The sequence below is a fragment of the Dermacentor albipictus genome, chromosome 9 (assembly GCF_038994185.2).
Source record: "Dermacentor albipictus isolate Rhodes 1998 colony chromosome 9, USDA_Dalb.pri_finalv2, whole genome shotgun sequence".
Classification (NCBI taxonomy): domain Eukaryota; kingdom Metazoa; phylum Arthropoda; class Arachnida; order Ixodida; family Ixodidae; genus Dermacentor; species Dermacentor albipictus.
In genome coordinates, this window is record NC_091829.1 from 56,236,624 (window position 1) to 56,261,866 (window position 25,243).

A 25,243-nucleotide genomic window follows, 5' to 3' on the forward strand; every position below is an offset into this window, starting at 1 on the left:
GTGTCTGGCGTTTCTCTCACGGTGTTACATGGGGTCCGCATTATAGCAATAAAATAAAAAGTCGTTCAATAATTGAAAATTAACTTGTTCAGCAGCTACACAAACTTTACGATTCTGGTGATACAAGACTAGCGCTGAAAGTGAATATTAAATGTACACAATTATCTCGCCCCTAAAAAGGTAGAGTAGAATTGAAACGTGAGCTAATGAAAACGGAACTAGTTATAAAAGGATAAATAGCAGAATCGCGTTCTGTAATCGCTACATTCCCTAGGCGCATTTCTGCGCCGCAAACGTGCGTCAGCAGCAACGGTCTAGAGCCAGCACTGACACGCTGCTCTCCAGTGGAGCATAGCCGGCACCCCCTAAAGGCGCGTCAATCTCTCCTCTGAGACCACTTCCTTAAAAAAAAAGAGCGACAGACAGAGACAAATATTATTGATATCGTTATAAGCACTTTCGCCGGTCTTTCAAGCGATGTGCTGATTACTTTTAGTAAACGCCCACAAAGCAGACCACGGCACTGATGCCACTTACTTGCAAGGGTACCACTGCAGCGGCGATTCCTCGACGTGCAGAGCTTTGATGACGTCACGGCGGTTGAAGTACAGCTGCAGGCGATCCTGGTCGATACACTTGGGGCTGACCATGCTGTAGCTCTGCGCACGGTTGGGAGTCGAAACAGCACGCGTCTCACAGGAACGTTACAAATTTGCAGCAAGATGCTCTGGGTACGTAACAACTTTCGTGCCCTTCGAACTCCACCCCATAGATTGACCAAGCCCGAACCCATATTGAAGTGCACAGGTAAACGCGGACAGACAGGTCGGGTCTATGGTTCCCCGCCAGCGGCGATCGACCAGACGCGTTGTCTTATGTCTGAACCTCAACACAGGCTGCCGCGACGATTTCGACCCGGTCAAGCACGAGTTCATGGAAACGTTGTCGAGTCGAACTCGACAACGATCGAGCGGGTCTGACTCGACCCGCTCGATCCTGTCGGGTACAAACGGAGCCAAGAACTAAGACTGCGCACGCGTTCGGCCGCGCGCCCGGGGAAATTCGCGTCGCTCTCACCGTGGTAGGCCACTTGAAGAATCTGCTCATGAGCCACCTGGCGGCGTAGTGCGTTGTGGTCCCCGGATAGCGCAACGCTAGAGACCAGCTGCTCTGGTTGTAGCTGCAAGGGTCGTACAGGTTGTACACGTTCAGGCCGCTGTTCAGGACGATGTAGCTGGCTCTCCTCACCTGCGGCATGTGCGGACGGCCCATCATCAGTGAATGTCGACGGAGCCAACGGTTTTCACTAATCAACAGCAACGGCGATCCGTAGGTGCTTAAAAGGAGCGCAAATAGACACACATTTTTAGTCTTTCCGTAAACATATGATACGGAGGCTCATTTTGTCTGTAAACACATTACTTTTCACGGAATATCAGGGACGTGAGCGGCCGCGTTCGTGGCGCCATCTTGTGGTAAAAGGGATCAGGACTACTTGCTCGCTCGCTCGCTCGCTCGCTCACTCATTCACTCACTCACTCACTCACTCACTCACTCACTTACTTACTTACTTACTTATTTACTATATACTTACTATGTACTACTTACTTACTATTATACTACTTATATACTACTATATACTTACTATATATATCCAAACAATTACTTTTCTTGGTATTGCTCCAGGAGTGCTCGTACGGCTGAAGTTGGAGGATACTTGACTCTAATTGTTGACACTAAAATAATTTCTGAAAATTTAGGTTACATACATACATACTTCGATCTTAAACAAGATCTTAGCAGCGTGGTTCACGAGTAAGTTTACAAAACAAAAATTGGAGGACGCTTAAGCTTCGCCTTTAAGAGGGGAACGCGACAGCGTTCCCGTCGACCCACCAAGGGGTGTAAGACCATGGGCTACGGCGCATGCAGCGACTACGCGTCCCGCATAGGACGCGGTGAGCGTCGAGCAACGCAGCGTTCGGCGCGAAAACGAAATGTGCGCCTGAGCAAGCGACGCACGCCTGACCCTTAGAAACAGCTCGTTTCTAAGGCAACACCGCGCTCACTAAAGGCGCATTTGTACCGCTTTGAAGCATCGAACTCGTGGCTCAGTGGTAACGTCTCCGTCTCACACTCCGGAGACCCTGGTTCGATTCCCACCCAGCCCATCTTGCAAGTTGTTTTTTATTCATGAAGTGCCTGCTGCGATTTATCGCTCATGGCCAACGCCGCGGACGCCGACGACACCGGCTTTTCTGCGACACGAGCTCCTTAACGCTGTCGCGTTAAAACAAATACAAAAATGGCGAACTGCACAAAAAAAATTTTCACACAAGCGCAAACAGGCGCGAAAAGAAGCGTTACTTCAGCGATCTTTCCCAATCATAAAGTCAAACAGTTATATCGCTAACAATCTCAGCAAGTGCAAAAAATGTTTTTTTTCTTAAAGATATTTCTCTAACAGTGATAATGAGTCCGATGTTACAGTTTTATCGGCCAGCTTATTCCAATCTACTATAGTTCTAGGAAAAAATGAATACTTGAAGCAGTTGACACGTGTTGCAAATGGAGTTACAGCTAGTGAGCGTCGCTGTCTGGTGGCGTAACCTGTTGTATAGGTGATAATGCGAGACGTGTCGAGGTTGTCGTGACCATTTATTAGTTGAAAAAAGAATTTCAGACGACATACACGATTTCTATCCCTTATAGAAGGCAAGCCGCTTCGAGATAAAAGGTTAGTAAAGAACTACGCCCATATGCATCGTAGATGAATCGAACTGCTTTTTTGTGTAAGCTTTCTAGCTTTCCAATATCGCTTTTAGTGAACGGGTCCCATATAACTACAGCATATTCTAAAACGGGGCGGACGAGTGTTTTGTATGCCAATAGACGTACTGTTGAAATTATGGGGTTTTACGTGTCAAAACCACTTTCTGGTTATGAGGCACGCCGTAGTGGAGGACTCCAGAAATTTCGACCACCTGGGGTTCTTTAACGTGCACCTAAATCTAAGTACACGGGTGTTTTCGCATTTCGCCCCCATCGAAATGCGGCCGCCGTGGCCGGGGTTCGATCTCGCGACCTCGTGCTCAGCAGCCTAATACCAAAGCCACTGAGCTACCACGGCGGGTGACTTACTGTTGGCGTGGAGGATTTTAATACGCGTCTTAGAAAAAACAACTTGCGGCTGCAGTTTGCTATTACTGTGTCAAGGTGCTTTGGCCAGGTACAAGCCAAGGTACTTATATTGCGCTACCTCTGACAAAAAAGTGTTTTCTGTGCCATAGCGATATAGCAGTGGCTTCTTTTTTAAAGTCATCCGCATATACACTGTATTTTCGAAATGAATGCACATTTGCCATTGTTTACATCACTCAACTACCTTATTAAAGTCCCTGTTTAATCTTAGTTGGTCCTCTTACGTTGTTATTTCATCGTACAGAACGCTTTCGTCAGCGTAAAGCCTGGTCTTAAGAGAGGTTAGTGACAATAACAAAAAGAAAAGGGGGCCAAGAACGGATTTCTGTGGGACGCCAGAATCGACAGCAGCTGTATCAGAGGTTGTTTTATTTACAGTAACAAATTGATGGCGGTTTGTAAGGTAGGTTTTAATTCATGCTAATAGTTTATCCTTTTTAAGCACACCTCCTAGCTTATCAAGCAATTTAACGCGAAACACCCTATCAAACGCCTTGCTGAAATCCATGAATGTCGCGTCTGCTTGTTTCCCTTTGTTTACAGTGCTAGCAAAGTCATGTATGATTTCAACTAGTTGAGTAGTCGAAAGACTACTTCTAAAACCATGCTTCATGTTTGTGAAAACGTTATGTTCGTCTAGAAAGCCAGTCATGTTTATGAAGTATATGTTCTAAGAGCTTACAAGATGTTGATGTTAATGAAATCGGTCTGTAATTTTTGATGCGAGATTTATTCCCCGATTTATCTAAAGGTTTTTCTCTAGCAATTTTCCAGTCTTCCGGTAATGATCCTTCGTTGATTGACCTCGCAAATAGAATGTACAGGTATTTTGCACACTATTCAGCATAACGCTTTAAAAAACAGCTTGGCATATCATCTGGCCCTGGAGATTTTTTAATGTCAAGCTTTAACAATAAATTTAGAATACCCTCTTCCGCAATAACAATGTCGGAAAGGGAAGGCAGTTCAGCAGAAAAGCATGGTAAACAGCCATCATCATTTGTGAATGCACTCTTAAAATGGTTATTAAAAGCAGAACACACAGTTTTCTTATCCCGGACACTTTCACCATTTATAAAAAAAGGTGTCGGAAGACGAAGCGGCCGGCGTCGCAACCCTCCAGGATTTCTCGGGAGATGATCCGATAAAGTCTGGTAGTAATGTCCTGTGATAAAACTCCTTATCTTTGACAACCTTTTCGTGAAGTTTTTCGGACAAGTTATCAATATCGGCTTTCGATCAGTTCTTGGCCGTCCTTTATTATGACGCATTTCTTTTTTAATCGCTTAAGTTTCCGCCTCATCTGTAACGTCTCCCGCGTAATCCATGTATTGCGACGCTCGGACTCCTTCACTATTTTAGGAACGAAGCGTTCCGAACAATAAAAAATGAAGCCTTTGAAAAAAAATAAACAGAGGTCGTTTACACTACAATCAAGGCCTTGAAAGTGATCGTAGTTAAAAGCTAGCGCGTCTGTTATACAGTCATTCTGTGCTCTTGAAAAATTGGGAAACTATTGAAACTTATTGGTTCGATTAATTAAAGCACTTTTGAACGTCAGGACAACTGCTTTGTGACCAAAAATACCAGATGTTACTGTACATGAGATGCAGATGTTACATGAGATGCAGATGTACATGAGATGCAGATGTTGCTGCACGAGATGCAGCCAGTTACAAAAAAAAACAAATCAAGAATGGACCTTGAATCATTTTGAATTCTTGTGAAATCCTTCACAATTTGTAGTAGATCAAAGGTGAAAGCTGTATCAGTCGTAACACTTTCCGCACTCTGAATTGAATACGAAGAAAAAGTTTCCTAATTGATATTTTGACAGGTCGAAATCTCCGGTTAGTATTAATTTATCTCCTCGCGTTACGTATGAATGCATATAAGTTGACAAACGCTCCTAGTTATTATCAGTGGAGTTAGGAGGTTTGTACAAAGCTGCAAGGATATATATAAAATTATTTACGTATAAGTTACAAAATATGCGTTCTATATCCGGAGCATCAGGCATTGTCTTCGGCATAATGGAAGATTTATACAGTACAGCAATACCTACCCCTCTTCTATCCCGCTCCCTACATGACACTTTATAATTCTTTAGTCTAATGATTGAATAATGATGTTGTTTCAGCGCGGAAAAATGTGTAGACAAATTCACGCACTGCCTACGATTTTTAGGCTGATTCAACCACCGTAATAATGCCAACGCAAACAATAGCGCCAAACTTGCCACCGATAATTGTATTAATGGAACTCCATAATATAACTCTCCCCGGGATCACAAACTCAGTATTGCCGATTCTATAAGCGGGCAGCTCGCTGACCTTTGCCACTGTTTTTTTTTATATTTTCTTGTTCTAAAGCAAACCATCTAATACGAAACGATACCGGCTGAACGCAGGCGGGATCCTTGGTGGACCATCCGAAATCGCAGGTCTCCTGTGAAATGCTGCCATTGCAGCAGTTAGTGGTCAGCTCCTTCCAGAGCCTGCAAATAAGCAATGTTGAACGTTTTACAGCAGCTGAGTTGTCAAACGGTTAATGGTAATGGACTTGGTCACAGGACGAATTCATGGGTATCAAATGATGACAAGGAGTGACATCATACTCGTTACAATGGTCACGACGTCATTCGGCTTTGAACGCACGAGCGCCTGAAACTGTGAGCCTATAGCTTTAAAATTATTTCAAGGTTTCTGGATATTTACAAAAATGTACCGACACACTTTTGTCAAGGAATCTTGATGCGGCCAAATCAGACACGACAGGAGCGCTGTTCAGAACTTATGATTCTATTTCTGTTATCGACATCTCATTTCAATACCACTTAGGATTAGCACCTACAGGGAACGGAAGGAAAAAAAATACGCACAGAAGCCCAATACACGGACAAACACAAAATAATTAACATAATACTGGCGTCGAAGAAAGATCCGACACGTGGAACACAAAGAAACAGTGTTTCGAAAAACAAGTTCACACGATTCCTGCGCTCGATCTTTGAAACACGAGTTAAAGGTGTGCAAAGAAATGTATAAAAGAGTATGCGTTATGCTGTACTTTGTAACTTAGTATAAACTTACTTGGTCTTCTTGTTCTCAATACTCTTTCCTTCGCAAAGCACTACCGAAGTCATTTCAAGCACAAACAGGACACACAAGGTGTGTGTTGTTTGGGGCGTCCTATTGCGCCATTTAAATCAAAATGAAAGCGCTTATACAGAAGACGATGTGCGAGGCACATCACAAATATGAGTGCGGCTAACCCTGTGCACGTGCCAAAACGGCTAGCAATCCAGTGTTGTCCAATCAGCACTGTTAGTTAGCAGTTAGCAATCCAATCAGCACTGTTAGTAAACAGTAAAACGTCACCTTACCGAACTCCACTTCAACGATTACTTCAACTGAACCAACTCATCGTAAAACAACTTTGAGTTGTTTAAACATTTTCACATCCCTATGGCACCTGCACGAGGCAACCGAGACCGATTCCTTAAGTTTTCGGGAGGTAATACATGATAAGGGACACTAGCTATTACAGCGTCCCAGTTTGCTTTAGGAACTCTTGCCACGCAGTAAAACGTTCTGTTTGAAGCGCGATCGCAAAGAAAATTATAATCTAGTTTTTTGACATGATCACGTAGGTCACTGAACATGCCTGAAATGTTCAGGAATCGCAACACAGGAGCCAATAAATGCCTCGAGTTTCATTTGAATGTTCCACACGTTATGCGGTCTTTGATAATGCATGTACTGTCTGCTGAGAACTGTAGCCGGTGAGTTTGTAAGGCATACTGGTCTGGAAAAAATGTTCAGCCCCCTTTTAAAGATATGCGACATCAAACCTGCGGTAAATGTGCAGTTCTTCTGCTTGCTTTTTGAAAGGAACGCCGTTTTATATATTGAAGCAAAAAAGTAACAGGGACGCCTTGTTATTTGATCACACACTTTGGGAATGAATACCTCTAAACTAGTGTCATCGTGAGAATTCCTTCCAAGCGAATACGCCTTGCGAACCTGCCGGATACAAGAGAGAGAGAAAGCAAGGGTAGGGAAGGCAGGGAGGTCAACCAGAACAGCATCCGGTTTGCTACCCTACACTGGGGTGAGGGAAAGGGGAATAGAAAAGGGAAGAAAGGGAGAGAGTCAGCACTGAGTACTTGTGGGAGGGACAGCTTACACAATGACACTATAAGCGGTCTCTTAAGACCGTGCACTTCAAGTACAAGTCACCGGATACAAGTCGTGCATTGCGATATGTGCCGTAAAAGAAACTCAGAAATTTCATTAGCATAATTTCGTTAATTAGCAGATTGCGCATCTTGATTGATGGCGCAAGTAATCTGCGCCTTTCCGAATGATCCAGTGCAATGATTAAACAATTGTGCGCATGCACCACAGGCAATTTTTCTTAAATTAAATGTGTAGGCTAAGAAAAAAAACGTATGCTTGAAAATGGCCGCTAAACAAGAACGGCGGTCCTCGCAGATACCAGTGGGCAGCTCGCTTGGACCGATTCCCACAGTGTGTGGAATCAGCGTACTTTATTTAACAAAACGTTGCTTACCTATGACCGAAAAGACCATGGTAGTAGCCGAAGAACATAATAGAGTTGCCGAGAAGCTCCATATCCAGCGCTCCATTTCCAATTGCGTATCCCTTCGGTAGAGAAACCAAAACAGAACAGCCTAAACTTAAGAGGAGGAGCAAATGCCGCCATGTTGTAAAAGACTCAAAGGTGAGAAAAAAAGGAACTGAAAAACAAACCGGGGCATTAACACATATAGAACGTTCGCCACAAATACATGTACCGGTGCCTTTTCTTTTTCTTTTTTTTTCTTTTTTGCGCCGTTTCATTCACTATAACCACGTGTCAACTATCCCAAGAGCTTCGGCGATTGCGCAACAGATTCCCCCGTTGTTCAGACGTTTGCTCTGGGCTCAGGCTTCCCTCCTCATTTGCTGTTGACGAGATGGCCATGATAAAAATGTGTTTGGCGTATTTGTAGAGCGGTTATGGCACAACCATTATTGTCTACGTGCAGCAGTGGTTCCTTTTGAACGCCGGAATTTCAGCTTTGTCGGTGCAAAGATGCCGTGGTGCTCGACAAAGACAAGCCTTTTTTCAGGCGCACAGACCCCCTTCTGCTTCGGTTTGTTTCCTTGTGTTTGTACACGTCCGGGAAACAGACGAACTTGGTAGGCACGCCCGCCGCTTCAGCCTATGCTATGACGAGTGCTGTCCTGTGTCCTTTCACTCCGTCGTCGTCTTGATCGTGCTGTTCCCATTATGAATATATACCAACTCGCCCAACTTTCGACTTTGTTATGCTGTACGCATGATCTCAGGCCCGATCATCGATGGGAGAACTTCCCGCGATCGCCTGCCGCCCACCGCCACGCCTGCCTTGGTTCTTAGGCCTAAACAGTGCTGCTTCGCCGCAGTTCGGCGACCAAAGTTACGGTTTAGTGCCGAATCAACTCAAATATATTTATTCACCACGGGCGTGCACGGCTACCGGCAAGCCCACAAATCATCCCGCCAGCGATAGCGAGAACGAAGGGGACAAAAACTTGCACGGTGCTGTCTTCACGGCCGCAATGTCTTACAACATCGTGCGCTGTAATTGTGTCCGAAAAAAGCAATTCAGCCAGGCACATGTCGGCATCCGAAACATCGATCACGAGTTTCAGTAGAGAAGATGGCGGTACCGCGAAATCGAATGGTTTAATAATCGACTATAGGTGCAAAACTCAGCGGGTTATTGTAAGCGATTTCTTCGTCTTTGGCTTGTCTCGAATACGAGCCATGTGTGGCAATCAAACTTGCTCGCCGACAACAACCACGTTTTTTTTTTTTCTTAAATTTATGTCCCTTCGTTCCAAACAAGTTTTATTCAAAATATGGCACTCATGACGCGTTTCCGGCTCCTTCAATAGTTTCCGTCACGTGCAGCATACGAAAGCGTGGCCTTAGAGACTGGTACTTATTATTTCGAGAGAACCCGGTCGCTGGAGGTGCGATTTCAATACCACGTATACTCAGAACACATTAAATACTGAAATTACAGCCGAAGTGAATATATAATAGCATATTACTCGATGAAATATTCCGAAATATGAAATATTGGTAAAAGCCTACTTGAAAGCTTCCTGAATCCACTAAGCGGCTAGTAAAAGTGTAGGCGTTCCCGAGATTGCAATATTTCTTGTCACTTAAATAAAGAGCGCTGCAAAGTGAAAACGAATTGGTAAACATCTATAATACAAGAAGGTGACTGTTTTACCACTACAAAAGTGCTCGTAAGGCCAGAACAGATGTAAAAATTAAAGATGGGCAAGAAATCCGCGCTCTAATTCCTCGTGGGGTCATGAAATTTGGACGGCGCTTGCTTGGAGCCACTTAATACTTTATTTGCATAAGGACGGAGCGCACAGCGTTCTCAGATCAATTATAGACTAAACCTAGTGACTTTTGAAAACGTTTCCCAATCAAAAACACTCGAAAATAGTTCGATATCCCTGATGTCATTCTAACATACCGTCGTTACCGGTGCTTCTCGGTTGGGAAATCTAAAGCTTTAAATGCCCTTCCCTTTCATCGCTAGCCTTTCTTTTTTCGCAGAATTAACGCTAATCGTGTCTTGGAAAAGAAAAGTCAACTCAAACTAAATTAATTTTGCTATTAATGTCCCCTTAAGCAATATGCGGTATACATCCGTTAGCGATGTGTTTTGGCAAATTGTTATATCGGGTAGCTTTGAGCGGTTTGTAATTGCTTACCTTGAGATTAATTCCTCGCGGGTTTTGAAGAAACAGCTGCGCAAGGAGGGGCACATAGACACCGGCATAACTTTCACCCGCGATGTAGAAGTCATTCTGCTTGAACTGCGGATACTTGTCGAAGAAGTCCAGCACACCGAGGTAGTTGTCGTGGGTCGTTTTGGTGTCGTCGCTGGCGTAGTTTCCGGTGGGATCGTAGGAGAACCCGACGCCCGCCGGTGATTCCAGGAAGATAATGTTCGCCACCTGCGACGAAAGCAAGAACGAGACAAAAAGTGCAGTCGATCGTCCAGTGCTAGCTCAAAGGGCCTTCCATAATGTACAATTCTCGACTCTATTTCTTTTTTTTTTTTGCGTTCTATACCTTGAAACGTCAGCTGAAGTTATGTCAGTGCACCATAGGTGGGTAAAATAAATGGAAGTCACTCAGACTCACTAAGATTTTTCGCTTTGTTTCTTCTAACACCTCACTCGGACCCAGATTGACCAGATTCCTGCTCAGCCGAGATAGCTCAGGCATCGATTCACCACAACTATACTTAGTCGGGCTCACTGAAACTCAAACTAAGGGTCGACACACGAGTGAGTCGACGCACTAGTGAGTCTGCCTCCTTTGTCGGCCTGCGCTAACGCGCTGCGCAAGTGTGTATACAAAAGGTGTGAGCGTCTCCACAATCGCAAGTCATTTTAGGGCGGTATTTCCCGGATCGATCACCTTCGGCGATAGTAGTATCACTTTCGCGAGCTTTCGCGGAAGCCGATCGGCCCCACGAGAACCAGTGAGAGCTCATTCCTCGCGTTTGCCCTGCTCACGTCCGGAGGCCCGATTCTCGCGAAATCTCGCGAAAGTGATTCTATCGCCGATAGTGATCAGCCCCTTCCTCCTGCTCACCCGGGCGATTTTTGTACACTCGATAGGGGGAAAATACCTGTCGGGACAGCACCGTACATTGAGAGGAAGGGATCTTCTGTGTTTGCCGCAAGATGGCTCTGCGTGTGCAGAAAGCGCTGAAGAAATGTAGCGGAAACACACTTCCCTACTCGTGTAACTGCAACTTCTGCAAGTTACATGTTCATAATTACCGATATACAACGCAGTATAACTTTCTACGGCTCGTTTCTAAGGCAACACCGCATTCACTAGAGGCGCTTTTGCACCGCTTTGAAGCGTGGAATTCGTGGCTGAGTGGTAGAGTCTCCGTCTCACACTCCGGAGACCCTGGTTCGATTCCCACCCAGCCCATCTTGGAAGTTGTTTTTTATTCATGAAGTGCCTGCCGGGATTTATCGCTCACGGCCAATGCCACGGACACCGACACCGACGACACCGGCTTTTCTGCGACACGAGCTCCTTAACGCTGTCGCATTAATATGGCCTGTGCCCTGCACTCGGGTGTTTCCTTTAACAGTGCACCACAGTGCCCTCAACGACGCTGGACGCGCGGATTAAGTCTACATGTCAAAGCGCGTCTCGTATATTACTCCAGAGATGAGGCTCCCGGATGATCTAGCGGTAGGAACTTGAGCCCAGACGTGGCTGTTAAGCTCAATGCCTCAATCATAGTGAACACGGGAGTGAATGGTACAACGCTTTCGGTTCGTCAATGAAGCAGTCACGTGTGCGGCGGGCGTGCCCCTGTCTCGACGGAGTCGATGTGGTATTCATGTGGTATGAATGGATGTGGTATTCACGGGCTGCCGAGTATTCCAAGCGTGCAAGCAGTAGCAACAAATAGCGCTTGGTCACGCGGTGGAGAGTGCAGTGATAACAATGCTAAACTTCGTGTTTTTTGCTTTTTTTTTCACTCTCCGCAAGCTCCTTCTCCGCCCACGTTCCCCAATAACTTCCAACGCGCCAGTCGCTTCAACTTTCTGTGAATCAGGGCGCGCAGCCAGTCGCTTAACAACATGAGCACGTTTAACTCACCGGATTGAGTGACCGTCTGTGATACAGAGCGGAAAGCTGTTGCTACGTCAGCGATATCCACAGCGGGCTTTCTCTTCTCTTAATCTTTCCCTCCTCTTTTCCCAGCCCACGGTGTAGGGTAACCAAGCGGGCTGAATGCTGGTTAACCTCCCCGCCTTTCATTTATTTTCTCTCTCTAACCGGCCCGTATACGTGCACTGTTAATGAAATACCGAAGACCAGACGCGATCAGCAGCGCTATTTCAGCGATCTCACTCAAAACAGTGGTTGCAGCGACGGACTTGGATCGCTTTCTGGAACTGGAATAACGTTTGGCACGCATTTTCAGGGCAACCCGCCGCGGTTGCTTAGCGGCTATGGTGTTGGGCTGCTAAGCACGGAGGTCGCGGGATCGAATCCCGGCCACGGCGGCCGCATTTCGATGGGGGCGAAATGCCAAAACACCCGTGTACTTAGATTTAGGTGCACGTTAAAGAAACCGAGGAACCGAGGTGGTCCAAATTTCCGGAGTCCCCCGCTACGGCGTGCCTCACAATCAGAAATTAGTTTTGGCACGTAAAACCCCATACCTTTTTTTTTTCAGGGCACCACTGCCTACAGATCGCAAACGCTTTCCTACCGTGTTCAAAATGTAGTGCAGTGACCCTTGACAGGGCTGCTGTGTTATTTAACGAAACTGGATTGTGCGACATACTACGACTTTGGCGCGTGACACTGCATGTGACTCTGTTCTGTAGACCATAGAGTTTCATACATAATTACTAGAGGGAACTGTGGCTTTAGTGTCTACGGGAGGTACGAGCAGGGCGGTTCTGCCATGGGAACGAAGATTATATAGTAGATGGATAGACTTATATTTCTTTATTCTCTATTTATTCTTTATTCGGTATACCTACATCGCCTGTACGGCATTATCGTAGGGGGTTAAAATGCAGGTGGTCACAATGGAAACATATTCAGCAACATCAAAAGAATACATCAGTAAATACAACACAGTTTAAACACTGAAATTCGCAAAAGCGGAAGACAAACTAACAAAGTACAAAACAAAGTGAGTAACAAACTAACTCTTTCGTCCTTGCAACTTCAAATGGCTTCGTGACTTTGGAAATTGATCATTTTTAAGAAGGTACTGAGTTATAAGTAATTAAATAAACATTACTAAATTTGTCCAACGGCGGAATTCCAATACAGGACCTTCAGCAGAGACGCTCGATACTGAAACCACTACACCACGGACGTATTGATAAGCGGAACCACTGCAATTAGCAGCGATTATGCGTACTTGCGTGGGTCTTATTGCCTTCCGCATTTAAAAACAAAAAAACATTGTAAACTGATCTGAAAATTAGGCCAATGAAAGCAGATAAAGCGCAATAAACGAAGCCACAAGAACATCTGAAGCCGCAAGCACGAAGACCAGACAAATCTACGGACCACCAATCATTCTTATTGTGGCTGAACGACTCCAGCGCCAGAGTTCCTGCTAGTAACACTGTAGGAGACCTTGTGGTATAGATTGCGTGACGCCTTTAAACTGTGAGACAGCTCTTACACTTGCTTCAGATAGTTCCGTGCTCGATTTATTTATTTATTTATTTATTGTTGTTATCCTTTATCAACCGTCTAGTGTATCACGTACGAAGCAGCCAACTGGAGATATTTCCTGGTTAACCACCCTTCGCTTTCTCAACCGTTAAAGCCTGCCTTCGCTAAAGAGAGAGCAGGGCCTGAGATTCAACGCAGGCGGCTAAAACAAGCGATCGTTATATTACGGAGGAATGTACTTCCCAAAGTTTCGTTACCTTGTTCCAGCTGAAAGGGTTCGTGGTCATGTTGATGCCCTGGTAGCCCACCCGGAATGGGCCCAGCTCAGCGATGGCTCCAATGAGGGAGCTGCAGCACGGCCCGCCGTTCAGCCAAAGCAGAACGGGGTCCTCAGATGGTGATCGCTGGCTTTCCATGAACCTTCAGGCAATTGAGAAAAGAACATTGATCCCCGTATTCATAAAAGCATCTTAACTTGAAGCCGTTGCTTGACTTGATTTAAACGATGTCTGTCGTGAACGTGCCGATGGAAGCGCAATGAGCGTCTTGAACACGTTCGTGCCTGGTGTCATATAAATCAAGTCAAGCATGGGTTTCAAGTTAAGGTGCATCTATGAATACGAAGGGTGAGTCCTCCATACGTAAGCGACCACTTTAGAAACCAAAATTCGGCTTTCAGTGAGCGTTTGGCTGCATTCTAAAGTGATACTGCGTTCGCATACGCATACGCAACCAATCATACCCATGCCAGGGTCACTAATAACGACGTAGGAGTAAAGCAAGCATTGCATCGAAAGGTTCGAGACTAATTGTTTTCAGACAAATGATGTCGATAACATCGATAACCTTGTAAACTTGTGAATAATTATAGATATTCCAGTCTAAAGAAATTATATTACTCATCAGTACGCAAAGAAAAAATAAGACATCAGTATTTATTTTCAGGAGATGCAAACCCCGAATCCAAATATATTTATTGATCGAACATAAACACCACATATCAAGCACAGTAGCGAATTTGAAGCATTGTCGCGTTGTAGTGACGTTGCAGCAGCACCTGCTCCAAGTATCGCGTTGCGATGACGGCGAAGAATCAAACAGTTCCGAGAGTGTCAGCAAAGAATACCACTCTTTAGTGGCGATCGAAACCGACCAGATTTCTCGGCTGCTTCTACAGCGACAGCTGGAGCACCTTTCAGTGCTCTGATCTGGAGAGGAGCAATCGGAGAGGACCAACTGAATTTAGCCGGAACGCCCCTTTCGACCACGCGAACAAGATCAGCCTTTTGAGAGCGCCTTACAAGCACTCGATAACGGCCATCCGAACACGCCACAACACAGACATCAAGGTTAAGCGGCCCGTGGTGACTTAGCGCTATGGCGTTGGCGCTGCTACGCCCGAAGGGGCGGGATCAAATACCAGCCGCGGCACTTCGATGGCGGCAAAATGCGAAAATGTCCACGTGCCATGCATTAGGTGCACGTTAGAAAATCCCAGGTAGTCCGAACAAATCCACAGTCCCCCACCGCAGCACGCCTCATAATCAGATCACCCGGAATTTTATTTTTAACGACAACAGTGCCCGCTATTTATAGATGACTCACTGTAAGCATTCCAGAGTACTCAATGGTGCTCGCGCTTATTCGATACTGTACAAAACTATTCGCGTCACACACGCAGCCTGATTAGACAAGGCTATATCGCTGAAGAATCGGCAACAACGTTCAAGAACTTTCGAACATAATAGGTGCATCGATGATCCGACGTGTTATAAGTACGATAATCCGATGAAAACAAACACCGGCAAAAGCTAAAAACAATGGCGTATGGATGCGCATACAGTCCTATAGCGGCAACAACGGCACCTAGTACAATCATGAGGCCGTATCGAACGCCTTGTGTTCAGCGCAACAATGGGGAAGAAATTTGGTGCGAGAAATAGCGTCGAGATAGTTAAGACCCATGCAATACACGAAACATCTGGCCTTCACTTCACGCTTCCCGTTTTCTGCGATCAATCATGTTGCGCGTTTTTCTCACGCGTACCAGTTGAGATCATCCTGCATTCACTCTATCGTATTCTCGTGGGGGCCCAATTCACAAAGCACTTCGTTGGTGAGTGCTAAACATCACAGCGGTGTGAAGTAATGAAGTAATGCCGATGCCTGCTATTTAACTCACGTGCATGTCAAATAACTTTTCCGAGACACGAAACGTGTTTTGCCACGAACCCAATCCACAGGGCTCGCTTTGATTAAACTCAGTTCCATGACTAAACTGACAGTCGTAAACAAGTAAATCGGAGTGGTGTGTACCAGTAGTGAAGGCGTCGCCCCTCGCTGCCGTCGACGAATCCCGAGTAATGCTTGAAGTTTAGCGGTTGGTCGAGTCCCGGCACGGAGGTCACTTCCCACTGACTTGGGTCAGAAGCCGTGGTCAACGCTGACAGAGCCAAGACGGCAGAGAGCGCCTCGGCGATCATTGCTGTGGTCGAAAGGTGTCTCTGCAACGTTCAGTGGGTTAATACATGTGAGGTACCTTTTTTTTTTGTCTGATTTCATGAGAGATTATCAATGCGGGGCGCAGATGTGGCAAGTTAAAGGCGGGGACAGTATTGTATACAGACAGTTTCAGCGTCAAAGTGAGCAACTTGCGTTTGAATGAAGTCAATTTGGCAAGGTTTTTTACGGTCACCCAAATGCAATGCACTTTCGACTTGACAAAGATCCGAAGGGAGCAACGAATTAAAAGGGTGCGAATATAACATTGTCCGGTATTTTGACTTCGACCGGTCAACCGACCTATTGAACTCAATTGACTAAGTCGAGTTTAAAGAGATACTGGAGGAAAATTATAAATGGAGCTAGATTGAACGATCAGCCTTCTGTAATCAAGAACGAACAGCACTTTTGCGAGCGAGAAAGTAAATAAAACAAAAGAAGTCAAAGTGGTGGCACCTATTCAAGGCTATGGTACCTCGTATTGACTTCAGCACTAGCTCATTTTCAAAGAAGGGAAGAGAGCGAGGTCACGTGAGGGTTATGTCAACTTGAGCCTATCGGCGCGAGTGCGTTAAATCGAGGAGCAGCAAAGGAATCTTCAGTCAGGTGTCGAACGGAACCCGAACCGAAAACCATACCCAAACCGGAATTCGAGCCAGAACTCAATGCTCTCCGCCATAGAGTTGAGAGTAACGCTATTAGAAAGACCTAAGGCTCAGTCCAAAAGTAGACAAAGAACACGTACTGAACCGCTCCAGACAGGATCAAATCCCGACGGGGGCGCCACAGGTCTCTAAAATTTCACAGTAAACAAGATGGCTAACACAAATAACAATACCGTTAAAATTTGGCAGTGGAACTGCGCTAGCTTCCAGAGGCGTAAGGCTCCGTTAGGTCAGCTCGTCAGATCGGTGACAGACAAGCCACAAGTGATATTACTGCAGGAGACGCTCTCGGAGAAGGAGCTTACTCTGTCGGGGTATCGCGCAGTAGCGTATAAAGGCGAAGCGGGGAGAGGCATCGCCGCCTTAGTGAAAAAGAGTGTCTCTTTTGTGGAGCACACCGTTCCAAAATATCGTAGCGGACTAGAAGCACAACTGATCGAGCTCGTGCCCAGTAGATCGAGCAACGCGAATGTCTTTATTCTCAACGTCTACAGTTCGCCTGCAGATAAGAACAGAGACTTTAATGCACTATTCCATTCCGCAATCAGGGCAGCCAGAAACGCGCCCCTCTTAATTGCGGGGGACTTCAACGCTCCGAACACGGAATGGGGATACGGCTTTAACAGCAAGAAGGGCACAAACTTAGCCGGATGTGCAGCCGATTTTAACCTCACGCTTGTTACAGATCCTAGGTTTCCCACTAGAAGGGGTAATTCGGTCAGTCGAGACACAACGCCAGACCTCACATTCTTCCGAAATATCGAGGGCACGTGGGATAATCTTCAGGAGGACTTGGGTAGTGACGTGAAGGTATAAAGGTTGAGACCGTGCCGAGGAACATCCACCCAATATATAACGAAGGTCGCAGAAGAGCGCGCGCTAGAGCCATCCTTCAACGAATAGACCCTTACGGGGCAGATGCATTCTTCGTAGACGCCGCCAAATATGGCAGCGAAGACAAGTTTGCAATCACGGTCGTTGACGCGCGCGGAACACTTATCAGTGCCGCATCAATCTACGCCAAACACGCGAACGAGGCGGAGGAAACCGCGATAGCCTTGGCTTTTCAAGCCGCAAAAGGCCCAGCGTCCATTTTCTCCGACTCGCGCACGGCGGTAAGGGCTTTCTCGTCCGCTCTAGTTCGTAAACAAGCAGCCGACATCGTTAACAGATGGTTTCGTATTAATACGCGAGAAGAAACTGCAGGTCATATCACCATAGCATGGTTCCCGGCCCACATGGACGATGCAACTAACCGAGCGGGTTGCAACCCTAACGAGCGGGCCAACTGCCTGGCGCGTGAATTCACGAACCGCGCCAGAGCTAGCGGTCCGGTTCTCCCGTAGGATTGCCCCTTCAAAGATAAACTTACAACCTTTCACGAAATTACGTCACATTACAGACACAGCAAGAGAAAATTCCCTCCCCCCAGTCCGAAACTGAACAGGGCTCAGGCTGTTACTTTCAGGCTTTTACAGACGAGATCGTACCTCACTCCGAGAGCGCTTAGTTGGATAGACCCAAACTTTCCTCAATCGTGCTCCAAATGCGGTCACGCGTGCTGCTCCTTCGACCACATGCTCTGGCTGTGCCCGTACAACGCGGGCTCCGACTTTCGTAACAAGTCCAAGTGGGACGCCTTGCTGAGAAGCTCGGATTTCCCAAGCCAACTACAGGCCGTCCAGAGGGCCCGCGACGTCGCGGAGAGTCACCATCTCCCTGTCCCGTCGTGGGCGGAGCCACCAACTTGATCGGGGAGCCTTCGGTTCCCCCCTATCAAGTTCCTCAGGACAATCCAATAAAGTTCTTGTCACTGTCACTGTCACAGTTTCGCCCTAAACGCGAAGCAACAGCTATACGAAGCAAGGATGGTAGCTTTATCAGCCGTATATGTTCGTAAACATTCGGTTGCTAACTAAATTAACACGCATGGTGTAACGCGCGCCCGGGCAAACATAAGCACATCTCACTCGATGAGCGCGGACACTGGCTGTCAATACGCCGGCGTGAGGAAGAGCGGCCACAGCAGCGAGCAAAGTCACCTTCGTTCCGCCTCTCGCATCAACGCGAACTAAGCCATGCAGCGAGAACACAGAGCACACGAAGCTATGAGACCGCGGCGCACGTAGACTCTGTGCTTAGCGCAGATCGCTTTCAAGATAGGGCCAGCGCCGTCCCGCGCGGCCACGCCACACGCAGCAGCCGCCGGAGTAGAACGCCACCCCACCCCTCCCTTCGTTGCCGCACGCGCGACGTAAGACGGCGCGCTTCCTCCCCGCTTTCCACATCCTTGCGTGCGCGAGTTTGTACCGCCATCGCCGGCTCACCTTCGCACGCTTTCACTCGCACATACTGCATACGAGGCGCGGCGACTATGTTATCGCCCTTGGACTCCATACGAAACATGACGCCGACGACAGAAATGCGCCTGGGGTGTCTACAAAATTGATAAAAAGAATGGCTGTGGCTTTGCTAAGGTTAAGCCCAGGATGCGAAGCATACTAGCCTTTATTTTAACGCGACAGCGTTAAGGAGCTCGTGTCGCAGAAAAGCCGGTGTCGTCGGTGTCGGCGGCGTTGGCCGTGAGCGATAAATCCCAGCAGGCACTTCATGAATAAAAAACAACTTGCAATATGGGCTGGGTGGGAATCGAACCAGGGTCTCCGGAGTGTGAGACGGAGACGTTACCACTGAGCCACGAGTTTTTTTTTCTTTATTCACACACTGAGCCACGAGTTCGATGCTTCAAAGCGGTACGAAAGCGCCTCTAGTGAACGCGGTGTTGCCTTTGAAACGAGCTGTTTCTAAGGCTCAGGCGTGCGTCGCTTGCTCAGGCGCACATTTCGTTGTCCCGCCGAACGGTGCGTTGCTCGACGCTCACCGCGTCCGATGCGGGGCGCGTCGGACGCGCCCCGCATCCCCGCAGCTGTTATGACGTCATATGGTAGCTACGCGGCCGCGCGCGGCGCAGCAAGGAAGAGCGTGGTTGTGCAGCTAGTATGCTTCGCATAATAACGGCTGCCGCTGCTGCACGAGATTGTTCGAGAATTCAGGATGCAAGCGGGCGCTCATACATAAGCGATTCTTCGGAATGATTGCTTTTCGGCCGGCGTACCCCACGAGAGCATCGTCACGGCTCAGGTGCGGCGCTATTATAGACGACACCTGTGTGCTCATAACCATACGGTCGCCTCAGCAGAGACGCTTGCACTTATGAACTCTGCCGTGTCAGCTGTCTTCCGCAGCCGAAAACTTCCTTCAAGGGCACCGCAGAAACGCGGCATCAGGTGACACTCCCACTTGGGGCCTTACGCAAGTTCGCTGCTCTCACTAGATACACCGAAAAATGCGCACGTAAGGAAGCACGAAATACAAGATAGACGGTGCCCTCAAGAAGAGAAAATTGGAAAACCAACTATATAGCTCATCAGCACGGCTTCTAGTAAGAATAGCAGCACTGTGATCGCTAATGAATACTGTCGCCTTCTTAGTGCGTGGTAGCAACGGCTCTGAGCTTAACAGGTACAGTTCCTTTCTTTTTCTGCAATCAATAGACAAGTGGGATTCCTTAGTGTTCGATATTTTTGAAGCTAATGACTGCGTATCAGCACTGGAACGCCACTTTTTAATATTCGGTGTTTTCATATGCTGCTGACCGAACACGTTTGCTATTGTTGGTATTTTTTTTTCAGTGACTTGTAATCTTGTATGATGTAACTCCGCCTGCTTCGGCCAATTTCTGGCCATCAGTATCTTGAAATAAATAAACAAAATAAATGAATGTGCTTTATTGCGGGCCACGGTTCTATGCACGTTTAGCGATTCCAAGTAGAGTACACGCAACACTTTTCGATTTCGGCGGTTCCTTCCCGGGACACAATATGTGTGCTTTGCGCATTCCAATCTAAGCGTAGTGATCAGTCCAATACCGTGCGACGTGCAGTTGCGTAAGAAATATCGTCGTGATATTAAGCAAGAACTACCCTTGTTCATTCTTCAGACACGTTAGTGTCCTCGCGTGCATTTCTTTTCATTTAGAAAGGCGGTAATCTCAGCGAAGTGTCACTTGCTGCTTTCTTTCTTTACTACAGAAGGCTTGTTTGGAGCGCTAATCTATGTAATACAACGTGAATTCGCACTTTGTCCCACTTCGCTCATCACCAGTCCAGTAACAATTACGCGAAGTAGCATAAAAATTATCTAACTGAGCTGCCTTCCAGGAGCGGAATCCGAGCCCTCCCCACGAAGACACAAGCATTCTCACCAATTAACTTTGTATTCGATACGTATACGAAGATTTCCTTGTATCAGCGCAATTTATTCGTAAACTACACTTTGTTGAGAAGAGCGTCACTAATAATTTTCATCAAGGCATCTCCACTGCTTCCTGATAGCTCCTTTTCAATAACGCTATCGCTATAGAATCACGGCGATGCCGGCAACGCGAAAAGTTTACTTGAGCGGCGCCCATCGCAATTCTAACGAATGCACACAGATAAAAAAAAGTTGGGGCTGGACATTCAGTTTAATGACCCGCTACTCACATACCAAGAAATCACCTCACACTATCGAAAAGGCAGAATGAAATACCCGCTCCCGCACGCCAAACTCGAGCGCGCGCAGGCGGCCGCGTTTCGAATGCTGCAAACGGACTCGTATCCGTCACGAGGCCTATTAAGCCACTACAATTCAGAAATCCCGGCAAATTGCCCAGACTGCCCAGAACCCTACTGCTCACTCTCGCACATGCTTTGGCAATGTACCGCGTTACCAGAGGGCCCTCTCTCCAGTGAGCCCGAATGGGAAGAAGCCCTCAAAAGCCCAGACCTCAAACTGCAATTCAAGGCCGTCCAGAGGGCCCAAGAACTGGCGGAGCGTCACCACGTTCCCGTCCCGACTTGGGCGTCGCCTACGGTTTCGGCCCAAGGAGCTCGCCGCGTGCGATCTCCAACGGCTTAGACCCCTCAGGACCTCAATAAAGTTCTTGACTGACTGACTGACTGACTGAGGCTTATCAAGGTTAAGCCCAGTGGATGCGAAGCATGTTAGAGACTGACACGACGGAGCACAGAGAAGCACAGAGACTGACGCGACGGCGGGCACGCGCCGCTTCATCCCTCGCGTGACGTCACATATCACGTGATGCAGCGATGGTGGCGCCGCCACCGCGTCGCGCGCGACGGCGCGAACCGAAGCGTGGAGGCCTCCGCCGAGCGACGTCCGACGGCGCGATATGAGGCCCCATCTGCAGCCGGTGTGACGTCATCACGTGACGTCACATCATGTCATCTCACTTCAGAGTCAATGGTGGCCACCGCCGGGAGGCGACCGACGGCGCGATATGAGGCACCATCTGCAGCCGGTGTGACGTCATCACGTGACGTCATGTCACGTGACCTACTTGAAGGTCACTTGAAGGTCAATGGTGGCCACCGCCGGGAGGCGACCGACGGCGCGATATGAGGCCCCATCTGCAGCCTGTGTGACGTCATCGCGTGACGTCATGTCACGTGACCCCACTTCAGGGTCAATGGTGGCCACCGCCGGGCGTCGCGCGAAGGCCCGAAACCTACGTTAATATGCTTCGCATAAAAGGAACAAAAAAAACCGGGCGGCCAGTGTTTGCATTGTCGGCATCTACGGCGCGGCACTAAGGCCAATGTAAACCACGCCTTGCCCACATTAAGGCCAATGTGACCCACGCCTTGCCCACACTAGTGCATGATAACGGTAGGTATGCACCTGCAGCGCCAGGCCGACGCATCGACGCCATATTGCGGCGCCGGCAAGGCGAGCAGCTGCCGCTCAGAAGGCGCCAGGCCGTAGAACTCCTACGACCGACTTGCACCCGCGAGTCACTTGCAATTGCTATCGCAATAAAACGATATTGCAAGTACCAAAATGCTACAAATACCGAGCCATTGGCCTCGCGCTTAACAGCACAACAAAGCAAGTTCATTTATGCGGCCCTTTAGCGCTGCTCAAGCCACTGTGTTCGAACATTAGGCCTGTTGGGACGCCATCAAGAACATAGTTTAGTATCGAAAGTCTACATGGATAGGGCTTGGCTCAATGAGGGAGTAATTTTACACGTGACCTGCTGAAGCACAGAAAAAAAAGACAAGCACACAGTCCAGTACAGCTTAGTGAGGAAGGCCGAAAAACTTTAGCACCTTCATTAAAGCATCTGGAATTCTTCGTAGAGGCATCGCAGGTTTAATATTTTGGTCGAGAGAAGTGCATTGCATCCACTGGCAAACGAGTGCAACGGGGAAAAAAAGCTTAAACTTACCTTCCCACCCGAAGCACAGTGCAGTGGGCGCCTTGCTTCGTTGCAGTCCATACCAAGAGTAGTTTTTTTTTTCTTTTTTCTCACAGAGCTGCCGCGTTTGGTTGATTTCACAACTGTCCCGTCAGTCATCCTGTAAAGATACGGCCGTACCTAAGAGACACGCAGGGTCAAGTTTCACTAACGGAAGCGTTTGCGATAGTGCAAAGGTCATCGTACTACGTTCCGTCTTCGGTGGAGTCGTGCCTAGCGCCGAGCCATCGCCGCACGCCGGCCATCTTGGCTGACGTTAGGCTGCGTCCGGATCACCCTTTTCTCGTCGGCACGTTTTTCTACGAAGTAAGAGTTTTACATTACGAGCACCTGAATGACAAATGACAAGAAAAAAAAAAGTTCAGTGGCCATTTAGAAGTAAATGCGAGAGAAATCCGTTAGGTATTACGTCGAACCTCTTCGAATTGCCGCATTCATGATTTGAACTGCGTTCGCCACGTTGCAAAGTGCAATAGTTGCAAAGGGACGCGCTGGACGAACGTCCTGCCTCTTCGAGAAGCGAGGTGCAACCGCAGCAGACCACCGTGAGGTGCACCACATATCTTTATATATATATATATATATATATATATATATATATATATATATATATATATATATATATATATATATATTAGTCATATAATGAGAAGCCAACAAACACCAAGTACAACATAGGGGAAATTGCATGTGCTTAATAAATGAAATAAAGTAGTGATAAATTAATGGAAATTAAAGTGGATGAAAAAACAACTTGCCGCAGGTGGGAACCGAACCCACAACCTTCGCATGTCGCGTGCGATGCTCTACCAATTGAGCTACCGCGGCGGCGTTTCCCCATCCACTTTTTTGGGTATTTATGTGTGCTAGTAGAACCCTGGGAGTGTTAGCCAGCGCCCCCACTCACAGACCTTGGCGGCGGACGTGGAACGTCTTTTTTTGCCGCAGGCTACAAAATCAGCTTCATTAGTTCAAAAAGAAGTTATCTTACAGAATATTGAAAACAAACTCCTAACACTATTAATTTTTGAGGATTTAAGTAAGACTTTCGATTGTCTAGACCATACTATTCTCTTAGATATGTTAAATAAGTACGGAGTCAGGGGAAGGACACTTCCAATTTTTAGTTCATATCTTAAAGACTGTGAACAATTAGTGAGCATAGACGGTTTTTGTTCATCCAAACGTTATCTGAAGTGCGGCGTCCCTCAGGGCAGCATATTAGGACCTTTTCTTTTCAATGTCTACATAAACGATGTGGTAACAATTCCTATGATCTTGTAATTTATGCCGACGGCGCTTGCCTATTTCTCTGGTCTTTCGGCTACAGAAATCATTTCAAAAGCAAAGAATAGCCTAACCAGCCTTTTAAATTGGTCTAAACTAAACAACCTCAAAATAAATACAACTAAGTCAAAGGCTGTTATTTTCCGCGCTATAAATCGCATAGGCACTAACTTAACCGTTAACCTGGGCAATATTATTATTCAGGTCGTCAGCCAGCATAAAACACTGGGTGTTATATTTGATGAGCACCTTCGATGGACTGAGCACACTAATTACGTATCCCTACGTTTACCAACAGCAGTTGCAGCATTTTCCGGGTGTCGTGGCATTCTTCCAGTACACTATAGAAAGCAAATACATGTTGGATTATTTCAATCAGACACTGCATATTGTCCTCTTGCTTAGGGCACGCCATCACTGACTAACATGAATAGAATTGTGACCCTGCAAAAGAAAGCGATTCGTATCGTTGCAGCCGAAGTGTACTGCGCACACTCCAAACCGCTTTTTATTCGGTTAAAAACTCTGCCCGTCAATGTGGTGCTACCGCACATTATTGTTTTTTTATTCACCACTAAAGCCACGCTTCGTACTAACTTCCTTATCACAATTTCAGCGCTCAAAAAACGCGTACCGGCAGCCAACATTCGACAATTAGAAAAGTGGCGTCTTCCCACAACTCGCACGAATTACGGTCGACAAATGTTAAAGTATGTAATTCCTTACACCCTGAACGCTAATACAACCTTAATTGACGGCCCCGAAGTTAATAAATGTGCTTTAATGGAACGCTTTTTAAACAGAATTGCTTAATCGGTTGCAGAGTTATATCGTGTAGTTTACATTCGGCGTTGTGCGTTGTTTCGTGTGGACTAGTTTGCAATGATTTTGCAGGCATTGTCTAATTTCACTTGTTTTTTCTCTCTCTCGCTCTCCGTTTTTGTAGCAGTTCATTCGTCATAAAATATTTAACTTGAAGCTAAACAAGTGTGCACTTGAG

General features: G+C 46.9%; 1 protein-coding gene across 1 annotated transcript in view; it reads right to left on the minus strand.

Annotated features, from left to right (window-relative positions):
* Nucleotides 1-23,056, minus strand: part of LOC135896545 (lysosomal protective protein-like) — a 38,730-nt gene extending 15,674 nt beyond the window's left edge. The window contains exons 1-8 of the mRNA XM_065424973.2: nt 22,927-23,056; nt 15,784-15,971; nt 13,725-13,887; nt 9,993-10,238; nt 7,777-7,868; nt 5,599-5,698; nt 1,078-1,248; nt 538-659 (exon numbers count right to left, since the gene is read on the minus strand). Of these exons, the coding sequence (XP_065281045.2) occupies nt 538-659; nt 1,078-1,248; nt 5,599-5,698; nt 7,777-7,868; nt 9,993-10,238; nt 13,725-13,887; nt 15,784-15,971; nt 22,927-23,055 (1,211 nt within the window). The 5' untranslated portion in view covers nt 23,056. The remainder of the gene's footprint in view (nt 1-537; nt 660-1,077; nt 1,249-5,598; nt 5,699-7,776; nt 7,869-9,992; nt 10,239-13,724; nt 13,888-15,783; nt 15,972-22,926) is intronic.
* Between the last annotated feature and the right edge of the window lie 2,187 nt (nt 23,057-25,243).